The following is a 13887-nucleotide window of genomic DNA, read 5'->3' on the forward strand; positions in this document are numbered from 1 at the left end:
GAAGAAAAAAATAAAAAGATCAAGTTCAGTAACTGAAACTACCCTAATATAATATTTTGACAATCGATTCCTCCTAAAGGCTTCCATGGAGGAATGTGTTTATTTTACCAATTATAGACCTAATTATGAGCAATCTATCAGTACCGGTCACAAGTAGCACATTTGAGTTTTTTGGAAGAAAGAAATATTTTTTGATCAATTGATGTGTAGTATGGGGAAATCGTTTGAGCCAAAATCATTTTTTACTGTGTATAACTCAGAAACGGTAGGATATAGGAAAAAATGATTGAGGTACAACTTGTAGATAATTTTATGGCCTTTCAATTTTTCCTTGAAAGTTTTTCTCTAACATGTACCGTTTTTGAGATTTAAGCGAAAAATGAAAAAATGGACCCATTTCCCCCCGTCCCCCCACTCCGGGGCTCCTCCTAGTGTCCCGGGGTTTTAGTATGTTTATTACCTAGGGACTCTTGACATGTTTCCGAAGAAACATCTTACGTTACTAACTCACGCACTCTAGACCCCCCTTGGAGGGACTCATTCAATGGACTAATAATTTTCTCTATGTTCATATTTTTAAAGCATAGCTTATGACTTATGAGTAATATTTGCCCAAAGAAGCCAGGTCCACACCGGACGATCCATCGCGCTCCGATTGCACGCGGCAGGAGCGTGATAAGAGCGTGATCCAAAGATGCAGGATTGCAGGCGGTGTGGACGTGCCACGCGCGATCCATGCGCACGTATTGGAGCGCGCGCTCCATGTGCGATGAATCGTCCGGTGTGGACCCGGCTAATGAGCATTTTCTGATTCAACTGAACTCTTCATCTTATTACAATACTTAAATAGCCCAGGTTAAGCTTGAGGCTTTAAAATCATGGTTTAACTATAGTACAGAGATTTAAACTTGACCTTATCTATTGTCCTTGTCTATGGTTAAACGCGAAAATATTTTTTGTAGACATTTACATAGTGAATCTTAGTTTCTCTGTGTTTTGTTATAAATTATAATTAAGATGGTTGAGGGAAACATATTATATGGATGAATTTAGGTTCATGCCTTGTTATGAGAAATTTTTAAAGAATAAAAAAAAGTATTATTCGGATTAGAATTCGCATTTTCGCCATACTTGGGCGAGGCCTGACTTGAGCTACCCGTGAACTGAGCAATCGAATTTCTTCTACTCTTTCGGTTTTATGTATCTAAGGAAGAACCCAAAACTAAATATCAAACATGTTAGGGTGTCAATGTTGTGTCCACGTTAAGTTTCTTAAAAGATTCTCAAATTACTGAGGGGAATGAAAAAATATTTCAGTGTTAGATAGCCCATTCATCGAGGAAGGCTACATATTATCATCACTCTGACGAACAGCTTATGTTCTAACTTATAGTCGACTGTGTTTCAATGTATCATATTTCCAAAGCTATTATATCGGATAGTGATACTTTTACTACGTAATATTTTACCTACGTAATGTCATATTTACATGCTATTTATTTATGGAGCCATTGACAAAAATTTGTAGTAACTATACTTACAAATTTGCTGACCCATCAGTCTTTGTCCGTGCATCTTAGTTACGACTATGAATCTAAACTAATCTTAAAACTAATATTATAAAGCTGAAGAGTTTGTTTGTTTGAACGCGCTATTCTCAGGAACTATTATTGGTCCGATTAACATTCTTTCAGTGTTAGATAGCCCATTTATCGAGGAAGTCTATAGGCTATATAACATTACGCTAAGATCAACAGGAGCGAAGCAACAAGGGTGAAACCGAAGCGCAGCTAGTATCAAATAATAGACAAATGAAATTACAATGCGACTTTAAACTGAGATGTAACCTATAACCTGTAACCTATCCTATCTTTCAAGTTAGATCAATCCGCACCCGTGGTGCAAGTCAAATTAAAAATCAGTTCAGTAGTTTTGGAGTCCATCGCGGACAAACGACACATACTTTTTATATATAAAGAAGAGAAGATTTATTATGAGGGCCTATTACACAGATTTGTTCATTGAGTCTAAAATGCTGACGAGTTTTATTAAGATTCAATGCATTTTGAATGATTATGGAATTATAAACTTAAAAAAACAGGAATCTATAATAAAAATAAAACTACACTTTTCAATATAACCTTATATTGCATACTTAATACAGATACACGGTACTTATATACAACATTTACATTGAGATTGTGTAAGGTAATCCGAAATTCAATTTCGAATTTTTATACTAGATAGTTACATTTAATAATGATCATAGAGTTGTCTATACTTAAGTTAATATAACCATAGAGTATAGACAACCATACTATGATATATGAAGACTTGATGACAAGATACATACACGAAAGATTTTAAATAATTGATTGAATTGAACACTCTTTTTGCTACTTTGAAAGATACAAACAAGTGTTTTGTAATAAGATGGTTTGTGGAGTAATGAAAAGTGAAAATAGTCCATAATAATTTATATTTTTAAACGTAAAAAAACTGTTACAAATTAAGAGAATATTTGGCAAAAATAGTTGGTAATTTGAATATAATAAAATTCCAATATCAGATCATTTAAATTACAATTTCTTTAGATTTCAGTAATCAATACCCAAGCTACATAAAACTGAATGGACACATCAATACTGCCTTACTGTTTAATTATACTTAGTACACATAAATAACACTGTTTATATTAAATTTAACTTCACTAAAAACGAATAAATTGTCTATGAAATCCTGTCAGTCTTGCCACATCTTGCCTTTTCTCGTTCAGTGTTGCCATCAATTTACGTGTCTTATTAGATCAGTCGAAGCTCATGCTCATATCGGATGTATTGGTGACGTCATGCTGTGATGTGAGGGCCACCGGGGTGGAGGGAGGGGGGAGGGAGAGGGTCACCGGGGGGAAAGGGAATTGGGGGACTTCCTCCTCTGCAAGAAAATTGTATATAATATTAAATAAAAATTTATTACTTAATATTTTCGTATTGTAATAAACGAGGTAGGTGTATGTTGTAAAGAGAGAAAATATGTAATTGAGAGGAATGTTTCTTTTTTCAATTTTTGTAGCGAAATAACGCTCAAACTTTTGGATCGAATTTGAAATTTTTTTAACAATTATAGTTTCATTATTACTGTGCGATATAGGCTAAAATTAATATTTTAATGAATTTAACGTGTCAATTGAAGCGAGTGTCTGTTAAAGATTGATTGACGGTACTAACTAGTCGTACATAGCCACAATAAATTTGTAACTGCTTCAAACCGCAAATTAGTGCCGCATGACCGCAACGCAAAGATTCGACTAAAAGCTACTAACTTACCACTAAGCAGATCCAATCTTTCCACCACTGCATCTAGTAGTGCAGCGGCTACCACATTATCTGGTTCCTTCGCCAAAGCCGCATGTAAAGCATCAGCAGCAGGCGCAGTTTGCCCAGAGAGCGCGAGGCAGAGCCCCCGAGCCGCAAGCGAAGCCCCCCGAGCGGGACGGAGCGCTAGGGCTCGCGCGTGCCACGTGGCCGCTTCGCTGGGGGAGCCCAGTGCTCGGACTGCGTGCCCTATTGCATCGAGGGTCGCTGCCCAACAGGGTTTTAGCTGGAAATAAATGTGTAGGCAATAAAATGAAATAAATAAAAACAAGTGTGTTATGTATAAAATATGAATATATGGAGGAAATAAGGTGGAATTTCTCCAAAAGAAAAGGAAGGATCCTAGACCAGTTGAGGCCCGAATGAATGATGTTGTAAAGTTATATGCTCGGTAACGAAAATATTTCGCTTGCGCGATTCAATGCGAGATGTCTACAAATCCAACACTGCACTGTTGTAACCAATGATACTACAAATGTCATCTCAAAATGTGCCTAATTTGTCACATAAATGATTGAATACATAAATTAGTTTTAATTTTAAACATAAAAGTAAATATTTTTAATTTAACACACTTGTGCAGACTGTACACTCACCTGGTCAGCGGGCCCCGCGAGGTGCAGGGCCCGCAGCCACAGGGCCTTCGCGGCCTCGCAGTCCCCCGCGGCGTAGGCCCCCGCGCCCGCCTCGTGCGCGATGGCCGCGCTGGTCACACAACGCTTTATCCGCTCCCAACGACACTTTTTGTCCACTTGTGAGTCGTCCATTGCGGTCTCACCGGGGGTCTAAAAAACATAGAAAAAACGTAGATAACAAAGTAATATAAATATAAAAACAATATAAATAAAGATAGAAATGTGTAAGGATCCAGCTCAAAGGAACAAAAATTAAATTATAGATCCGGCTCGAAGGATCAAAAAGTAAATAATGGAAGCGGATAAAAAAACATGGAACCGGCATATAGGGCCATTATTGAAAAATTTTTTATGAATAAAGATAATATTTTTTTATATGAAGTGAATAACAGATCCGGCTCGAAGGTCCATGTAATTTCTATAGACATTTTATTATTGTTAAATAACTACCTGACTCGAAGGACCATGAGTTGAATTAAAAAATGGGACGTTTATTTTGAACCTCATTCGTTATTGATGAATAACGAATCCGGCTCGAAGGACCATAAGTGAATTTAAATATGGATATAATTTTAATTCATATTGTAGGTAATAGCGTATATATACCTATTAATCTACATTATATTTAATATATAATATCAGATCAGATCATCACACAGATCAGGTCCAATTGAAAAATTCTTTCAGTATTCGATAGCCCATTTGTTGAGGAAGGCGAATGAGAAGATATTTATTTATAGCAGAGAATTGCGGACAAAATCACAGGGCACAGGTAGTGCATAAATAAATACTTATTTAAAATAGAAAACATAATAATACTCACTTCAGCATTGCTATGCAATATGGCCGCTCTCGTTAAGAACCGCTCACACATGTTAATATTATTGAGTAAGGAACACTCCACACCGACATATAGCGGTGGTAGATAACTGCCCGGCATTAGTTGACTCGCCTTAAACAAAACATTTTTTTTAATTAAAACCTCTAATAATTATTAAAGCAAAGAAATAACTGAAATAATGAGACTTTTAAAGAATAGAAAAAATCCATCACGACGCCTAGAGGCTAGACGTTGCCCCGGATTGGCAAAAAGACGCGAGCTCGAATCCCGCCTCGCGAATTAATTTTTTCTTTTCTTAAAAAATGTCATTTATAAAGCATTTCAATGGTACAAAACTAAATATTAAACTGCAGAATGCTTTGAACAAAAGTATAACAGAAAGAAGTGGAGATAAAAATAGAAAAAAAAAGACGGGTCGCACTCCGGGAGTGCCGGCAGAAGTGAAAACTTGATTATTAACGTTGAGCATGTTTGATATTTTGGAATGGTATCCGTCTTACGCTTTTTCGATCAGGTCACGTGTCCTGACGCGAGTTTAAGATTTTATACCCATTACAGAAAAAGTGCTCAACGCCGCTAAAGAAGTTTTCTCTTCAAAAATAAATTATTTACCAGTTGTGTGTAGAGAAAAACCTTAAATATTTATAAAAGGTTATACCTTAAAATAAGCCGCAATAGCTTGATCATGTTCGTTATCGGCAGCAAAACTATGTCCGTACGTGAGCCAGACGCAGCCTGCGCTCGGCTCCAAAGAACACGCTTTGCTGAGGTAGCGACGGGCGAATTCGTTCTTACCTGTTATTTAAAAAAGATTGTACTCATTACAATATACAATAATTTATTTTGGCAAAATTGACGGAAAAAAATAAAACTTCATTACTTGAAACGGGGGGCAATTAATATTATTTCATTTTGTAATACAATAATAACAAGTAAGAATGTCACCATTCTAAGATTACAAATGGGAAACGACATAGACTGATACTACAATAATTGATACTTTCACTTTCAGTTTGAGTCAAGTCCATGAACCATTTATGAATAAAACCAAAATATTTATTCAATTAGGTTCATCTTTATTTTTCAATTCAAAATTCAATTCAATAACAAATCGAAATTTATAATACCAGTAAAAAATGCAACATAACAATAAAACAACTCACCAATCAAATAATAATAGCAGCCGACCGCGAACCACGAGGTCCACACAAGCGGGTACGCGTCCACAAGCGTGTGCGCGAACGCGAACAGTTCGGCCGCGCGCTTGAGCTCCACGAGACACGCGACACGCACGTCCGCACACGCCCACGGCCCGGCGCCGTCTAACACTTTGAGCGCTTGTTCCCACTCCCCACACGCGGCTAAACGACGCCCACGAGCTTCTAGTCCGGTTATACTGCGGGCACGGGCCAGTTCGACCACGGTGCGTGACTAAATACATATTATGGGAGTTAAATCTCTACTTGACAATTTTATTAACCCATTGAGCCCCGAACGGTCCGATCGGTTCGCGACACAATAGATTTTTTATTGTGTCTGTGATTCCGGGGCCTAAGTTATTAATCGACTAGCTGCGCTCCGCGGTTTCACCCGCATGGCTCCGCTTCTGTTGGTCTTAGCGTGATGATATATAGCCTATAGCCTTTCTCAATCAATGGGCTATCCAACACCGAAAGAATTTTTCAAATCAGACCAGTAGTTCTTGAGATTAGCGCGTTCAAACAAACAAACACTTCTAGGATAGATAAAGATTAGTTTACCATCAAAAAAAGATTTTAAAAATATCTCTGTTAGCCTCGAGCCTCTTATTTTTAGCAAATAATTATCTATTATCTCTAAAGAAATAATAATCACAATGAATTAAAGACTATAAAAGATAAAATTGACTCACACTGTCTCCCTCTGTCGGCGTATTCTTTATAGGCGCATATCGCAAGAGTCGCTCCCGATACGCGACTCGCAACAACGCTGCCTCCGCTGCGTTCAGTTGGTTGTTTATAGGCAGAGATTCTATTAGTTCATTCTCTGGAATATTTTAAATTGAACAAAAATTTGACTTTTTGGTTGTAGTACAGTGAAACTTGGTTAAGTGGGACCTGGATAAGTGAGAAACCTCCATAACTGGAACTCATGCTGAGGTCCCAACACTTTGGCACTGAATTACCTCTGTTAGTGGGACGAGGTAAACCTCTATATCTGGGATTTGTTCTTTCGATTTATCATCATAGTTACCTCTATAACTGTGACAGCGAGTAAATTTTATATGCATAAACCTCTGTAACTGAGATAACATTGTTTGTTTACTCATTCTTATTCAACCCACAAATTCCACACGTAATTCCAAGTACGTATTATGCTTATGAGCTCTGTTCTGAGTAACTCAACTATTTAGATGCAGGTTTATAGACAAAATTCGCATTGTTTTGCAATTTGTGTAAAATGTCTTTTTTACTGAGTTCCCTGTTAATAGTATTAAAAGTAAATTGTATTAGATAAAATGAAAAAATTATCTGTTTCTAGATGGAAGATCTCTAAAAGATGTATATGCCAGATAACTGTCACAAGAAAGCGAAAACAGTTAACATATTTAATTACTGTGATATCCTTTTATTGAAATACAGTGCGTAGTACATATTATACTCTTTTATATCCATAATTTCATTAGAATATGAGGTATTAACCATAAATTTAACTCACCCTGACTAGGTGTAAGCGCATGTTGTTCCAGCAACAGATCCAGAGCTTCAAAGCAAGCTACATCAGCTCGAAGGGCAGATGTTAATGCTTCTATAGCAGCTTCTCGCCTTTCTAGACATGTTAGTGCTTTTGCCTGCCATACAAGTACTCCGGCAAGGGCTCTCTGGAAACATAATATATTTCATTGATTGGGGGTATTTTTTTGACACATATATATTAAAGACCCTGATTGTGAGCCTTGTATATTATTAACTAGCTGCGCTTCGCGGTTTCACCCGCATGGCTCTGCTTCTGTTGGTCTTAGCGTGATGATATATAGCCTTCCTCGATAAATGGGCCTACTTACTTTGAAAGAATTTTTCAAATCAAATGAAATTAGCGCTATCAAACAAACAAACTCTTCAGCTTTATAATATTAGTATAGATTTCGAGAATATTAAAAAAATATTTTCTATTAAAACAAGGAACTAGACTAACGAAAGTTCAACATAGTTTTGGGACGATTTTTCCTTTTTTAGGGTTCCGTACCTCAAAAGGAAAAAACGGAACCCTTATAGGATCACTTTGTTGTCCGTCTGTCCGTCCGTCCGTCCGTCCGTCTGTCAAGACCCTTTTTCTCAGGAACGCGTGGAGGTATGAAGCTGAAATTTATATCAATTACTCAGGTCTACTGTCCCTTGAAGCTGAGAAAAAATCAAACTTCTAAGCCAACGCAATCAAAAGATATAGCCGTTTATGCCGCAAATTTTCGACACTTGCAAGGGAATCAAAACCTACAGGGTGCTTCCCGTGAACTCAGAATCTTGAAATTTGGTACGAAGCAACGTCTTATAGATAAAGGAAAAATTACGAAAACCATAAATTTTTAGTTACATCACATACGGAACCCTCGGTGCGCGAGTCCGACTCGCACTTGGCCGGTTTTTTCAAAAGGAGGTAAAGTACCACATTTTTCAAATGGTGGTTTAAAAGATATTTATCAAATAAGTTTTAACCAATAATTGAAAAATCAGCCATCAAACCATTGCATGTATACCTATACCTACATTATGAGTTTGATCCATGTTTCTGGGCTCCAAAAGTGCTGGAAAGCATTCCTCCATGAGATTGAGTGCCGTAGATGGTTCTTTGGCTGTAATAAAGGCTCTCATCGCCACTCCGAGGCATAATAAATGATTTCTGCAAAAATAAGTCCATGGTTAAGTCCAACATGTCAATATAAAGTTAAAATAACTCAAAATTCTTAATATAAAAAATAGTGTAATGAACTTATAGCATTTGTATATTAGACAAGTATATTTAAGTGTTGTTTGAAATTATTATAATCTGGGTTTATGTCTACACTAGCTGTGCCCTGCGGTTTTACCCGCAGTGCTCTGCTCCTGTTGGTCTTAGCGTAATGATATATAGCCTATAGCCTTCCTCGATAAATGGGCTATCTAACACCGAAAGAATTTTTTATATCGGAATTTTTCAAATCGGAAATTGGAATGTTACATTATCACAGTAAAATACTCTGTCTATCAGTTGTTTTCACATTTTGATTACTTCATAAGGCAAGAGATGCTATTGGCCTTAATATCTCTTGCCCTAAGCTATAGAAGAACTAAATAGAATATTACGTATGTAATCCCCTTGAAGTGATAGCATGTGCTGCTCTATGCAGTTCTCCTTTAGCTAACAAGGTACTGGCCAGCAGCCATATATCATCACCACTAGGTGTATCCAATCCACTGGAAGCTGCAGCAGCATCTGCCCAGAAGAACGCACTCGTCCATTGCCCCTGAAAAAAAAATTTGTTAACATACAATAAGAAAATAGGAGTGGGAAAAGGATATTTTAGTTACTTAACAAACGTCTTACGTATTATTATGATTTCAAATAGATACCAGTTGAATAAAATTGAATTTTAAGTATAATTTTAATAAGGATACTACGTTTATTCTTATAATTGTAATAAGTTACAACTATGGACACAGGATTGTCTTACCAATTCAGAGTATTGCTTTACAAGGGAGCGCATAAAGTCCACATTCAAACAATCTACATTATTTCTTGTACACGATTCTGCCTTAGCCATGTTTTGTAAAGTAATATAGTCTTAAATCTGCAATCACTAATCCACTACCTAACTATTAGTCTATCTCTCTGTGGTCTATCTATATTAAAAATACACTGTCTCTATTCCACTATTTTATAATTTGTACGCTTTTTAATTTAACACAAAAAAGGGCAAAAATGATTAGTTATGGAATTTGTTTATCGCGCTAAAATAAATTCGTTGGGACAAAAATTGATTTATTTGACAATTCAGATTTGTTTTGTACACTGACATTTTTTTGACATAAAGAGATGCATAATGAAAAAAATAAAATCGATTTTCGTAATAGTTCCTTCGATCTATTACTTTTAATTATTTTAACAAAGTTTTATAATGTTAATAGAAATATAATTTAAATATATTTTTTATTAAAAATAGGTATGTACTGTACATAACAAAAAGAACTTATAATATTTTACATATTATTTTTATACGTGTATGCTTAAAAAGTGTAATTTATATTTAATCAGTTCGCGAACTAAACTTTAAATGAAACTAATCTATGATATAGTTTTTCATTTTTACTCTAAATATAAAAAAAACCGACTAACAGTAACTACATTTCTATCATGAATATAATAATAGAACGTCCCTAAAATGGGACACCCTAGGCCTTAAATCATTTTTCCCATGCTGTCATCTGACAGTTTGAATTTTGATGACGGAAAGAAAAAGGTTAAATACAGAAAAAGAGGGAATAGGCTGATTATGATTAATTGAGAGAATAAGTTAATTAAATAATTCCTAAAATAGTATAATTATATTGCGAATTGTATTAGTTAAATTTATAAATACAGTCCTTTTAATTGAAACCTAAACTAGTGAGCAACGTGTCCTAGGTTAGGCCGTTATAGGAATCATGTTATTACTGGCGTAACATGACAGAAAGGAAAATGTGCAAATTCTATAATTTAAACGTGCCTGAACGACGCGCTGGTGACATTGGACTTCAAAACCACGGGGGCAACGAGGAGGATGATAGGAACCAAGATGACCCTATGCAGCCTTACGTGCCCCCAAATGAGCATAAGTTGGAATATAGTTATTGGATGTGGTTCTCGAGGCGGCCGCCCGCCAGAGAGCTATCGAATACAACTACTGGTTATGGACAGGTAAACTGAACATAAGGCAATACATTTAAACCAAGCCTTGCAATGTACATATTTGTTATGTCTTTTTGATTGTATTCCGGTTTATTATTGTTTGTTGTTCGTTATTTTAAATTTAAATTAATGTAGAAGTTATCTTGTTTGTAAATAACTTAAAGATTGTGTTAATTTCATCAAAAAATCAACTTTGGATACCATAAATGTTAAACAACTATTTTAACTTTAAGGCAATCCACATATTTCTATTAATTAAATTAAATACAGAGTTTTATTAAATTAAACTTTAAGAAGCATAAATTTTTTATTTTTTGAGCTTAGTAAAAATATAAAAGTCAAAAAAAATATACTAAATACAACAGGGATTTTTTCAGATAAGATATGTAACAATGCCCATAATAATAGAATGCATTAAAGCTAAAAACTATTTAATTGCCCATATAGAAAGTTATATTTCTTGATAAATGATGTTTCCAATAGAAGTAGATACAAAAACAACTTAAACTTGCATAGGTTTAATTTTGATTTCATAGCATATGAATTGCTCTAAACAATTTTTGAAGTGAAAACTTCTTTAGCGGCGTTGAGCACTTTTTCTGTAATGGATATAAAATCTTAAACTCGCGTCAGGACATGTGACCTGATCGAAAAAGCGTAAGACGGATGGAGAGTAGACAGCTATCCCCTCTCTACTACTCATTTTCACTTCTGTCGGCACTCCCAGAGTGCAACCCGTTTTTTTTTTATTATACAATTTCACATTTAAAATAATTAAAACATTTTTTCCAGGCTTTAAGAATGGTAGGTTGTGTTGGTTCAGTGGAACAATGGTGGGGTCTGTACACGCACTTAGCGAGGCCCCACGAGCTGCCGCCTCTCTCCGACCTGCACCTGTTCAAACTGGGCATCAAACCCATGTGGGAGGACCCGGCTAATGTTAATGGTGGTAAATGGGTAAGTTAATTAAAATAAAAATATGGAATTGTTAATAAAGTGTAATATTATATCTTTTATTTTTGTAAAACGAGAATTTTATATATAAGATTTAGATCTTATATATAAAATTCTCGTGTCACAATGTTAGTCTGCATACTCCTCCGAAACGGGTGGACCGATTCTCATGAAATTTTCTGTGCATATCGGGTAAGTCTGAGAATCGGCCTACATCTATTTTTCATATGTACCACGGGCGAAGCCGGGGCGGACCGCTAGTATTTTATAAAATTTGATTCATGGAAATGTAAAGAAAATCTTTCACCCCCTTTTATTGTCAAACTAGATGTTTTAAATTTGTGATTGAACATAAAATGAAATATAGTTACATTGTATTCAATTTAAACCACATTTTAACTTTAAAACCACCTGTTGAAGACTGACCCTATTACAAGACTTTTTGAAAGCCAAAGCTCTCTCTTGATGATATGCTATACAACCTAGTTTGCTCAACTAATTATTGTACATTACCCTAAAAACATTTCAGGCTACTACTTATTATAGTGTAAAAGATATAAAAAATAATTGCAGGTGGTGAGGCTAAGAAAGTCGCAAACTGGTAGAGCCTGGGAGGATTTGTGTATGGCAATGCTGGGGGAACAGTTCATGGTTGGTGCAGAGCTCTGTGGGGTAGTGCTCTCTGTTCGCTTTCAGGTGAGTCTACTACATATAATAATAGGTGGTGAATTTAGACGGAACTGAGCAGAATAAGAAGTAAAAATTCACTACTTTAGACAACTTCAACTTTGATAATAATTTTGTTTTGGGCAACCCATACAAATTTGTATTTTTATTACAGGCAAATCACAATATTTCTTAATTAAAACATATATTAATTTATTTCACTACATAGTATAAAACAAAGTCGCTTTCTCTGTCCCTATGTCCCTATGTATGCTTATAAATCTTTTAAACTATGCAACGGATTTTGATGCTGTTTTTGTTAAAAGATAGAGTGGTTCAAGAAGAAGGTTTTAGTTTATAATTTATAGCGGGCGAAGCCGCGGGTGGAAAGCTAGTATTAAATAATATGTTCATATAAAGTGTTTCAAATTGTTAATACACATAGTTTTTCATTTAATAAGAAATAGCCAACCACCACAGTTCTTAAAAAATCATAATCGTAAAATTCAATTAATAATTGCTAATAACAAATTGTACCTGTGTACTGAATAAAAATAAATTATGATGAAATGTTCTTATGGAGAAAATGAAGAAATGTTCATAAGAAGAACTAGGGCACTAGGACCTAGATTTCAAATTAACACGGTATATTTGAAAACCTGCTTATAGTATACTTACCTACGTACACAACATAAAAAATCCTTCATAACACAGTTTTACATCTAATACAGGAGGACCACCTAGCCGTCTGGCACCGGACGGCATCTGACATAGCCGCCGCGGGTCGGGTACGAGATGCCTTACGTCGTATCCTCCAACTGCCCGCGACCGTGCCCATAGAATACAAGGCCCACGGTGACTGCCTGAGAGCCACCGCCTCAAGGGCAGAGGAAACAACCGAACGCACGTAGCCCATTGAACGCCTCACTCAGTTTTACATCAAGTGCTCTTTGTAACACCCTGTTGTTGTTTTTCAGTGTACATTTCTTGTTTGTCAGTTTTCTTTATGCATTTTATCGTTGTATTGGTTAGTTTTTGAGTTTGTGATCAAGTGTTGTCGCCATGAAATTGTTAATGAGGGTAGTCGATACCAAAGTATTAAAGTTTTAAGTCCGATGCATTTATGTGATTGATATATAGCACAAATATTTGTTGTTTCATTTGCGATTTTTTTTCGGTAGTTTCGTTTCCAAAATGCGTGTAAAATTGAGTGAGGTAGCGCCGTGTACGACGTACGATTCTCACAAGGATTAGTGTACATAAAGTGTTCAGATAGTAACGCAGAGATTGTGAGATATTGCCATACCCCGCTGACAACTTGTACAGTGAAAAGAACTGCTATACAGATAATAAATCAGATTTTTCATACTTTAATGTTTGTTTTTATGGCCTTCCCCAGTGTTGTATGTTGAATTGACAGTCATATAGAGATAAATAATTATTGTGTCATTGTGTAAAGTCATTATTACACTATATTATTAGTAATTACTGATATTGATAAGAAACTAAATATTTC

At 35.6% G+C, this 13887-nt stretch overlaps 2 protein-coding genes across 2 annotated transcripts; one reads left to right on the forward strand and one right to left on the reverse strand.

The window, feature by feature from the left end:
* Window positions 1-2140: 2140 nt before the first annotated feature.
* Window positions 2141-9849, reverse strand: Cdc16 (cell division cycle protein 16). Its single transcript, XM_090102253.1, has 11 exons — window positions 9538-9849; window positions 9170-9330; window positions 8594-8726; window positions 7548-7710; window positions 6742-6875; window positions 6014-6281; window positions 5509-5645; window positions 4833-4961; window positions 3971-4159; window positions 3327-3600; window positions 2141-2934 (listed from the first exon to the last, which is right to left on the reverse strand). The coding sequence occupies exons 1-11, from the start codon at window positions 9625-9627 to the stop codon at window positions 2807-2809; spliced, it is 1806 nt and encodes a 601-aa protein (XP_089958379.1). The 5' UTR covers window positions 9628-9849; the 3' UTR covers window positions 2141-2806.
* Window positions 9850-10278: 429 nt separating this feature from the next.
* On the forward strand, window positions 10279-13745 carry eIF4EHP (eukaryotic translation initiation factor 4E homologous protein). Its single transcript, XM_090101726.1, has 4 exons — window positions 10279-10760; window positions 11544-11708; window positions 12279-12401; window positions 13103-13745. The coding sequence occupies exons 1-4, from the start codon at window positions 10527-10529 to the stop codon at window positions 13280-13282; spliced, it is 702 nt and encodes a 233-aa protein (XP_089957852.1). The 5' UTR covers window positions 10279-10526; the 3' UTR covers window positions 13283-13745.
* Window positions 13746-13887: the final 142 nt, after the last annotated feature.

The sequence above is a fragment of the Colias eurytheme genome, chromosome 5 (genome assembly GCF_061535395.1).
Source record: "Colias eurytheme isolate Ceu_HAF_F1 chromosome 5, ilColEury1 Martin Lab GWU primary, whole genome shotgun sequence".
Classification (NCBI taxonomy): domain Eukaryota; kingdom Metazoa; phylum Arthropoda; class Insecta; order Lepidoptera; family Pieridae; genus Colias; species Colias eurytheme.

Excerpts from the sequence above, each read along its gene's own strand:
- Cdc16 (XM_090102253.1), bottom strand. The coding sequence starts at position 9,627 with ATGGCTAAGGCAGAATCGTGTACAAGAAATAATGTAGATTGTTTGAAT. Across the intron at positions 6,876-7,547 it reads TGCGCTTACACCTAGTCAGG|AGAATGAACTAATAGAATCT; the intron begins GTGAGTTAAATT and ends AAAATATTCCAG. Across the intron at positions 6,282-6,741 it reads CGCCGACAGAGGGAGACAGT|TCACGCACCGTGGTCGAACT; the intron begins GTGAGTCAATTT and ends ATATGTATTTAG.
- eIF4EHP (XM_090101726.1), top strand. The coding sequence starts at position 10,527 with ATGACAGAAAGGAAAATGTGCAAATTCTATAATTTAAACGTGCCTGAA. Across the intron at positions 11,709-12,278 it reads ATGTTAATGGTGGTAAATGG|GTGGTGAGGCTAAGAAAGTC; the intron begins GTAAGTTAATTA and ends AAATAATTGCAG. Across the intron at positions 12,402-13,102 it reads TGCTCTCTGTTCGCTTTCAG|GAGGACCACCTAGCCGTCTG; the intron begins GTGAGTCTACTA and ends CATCTAATACAG.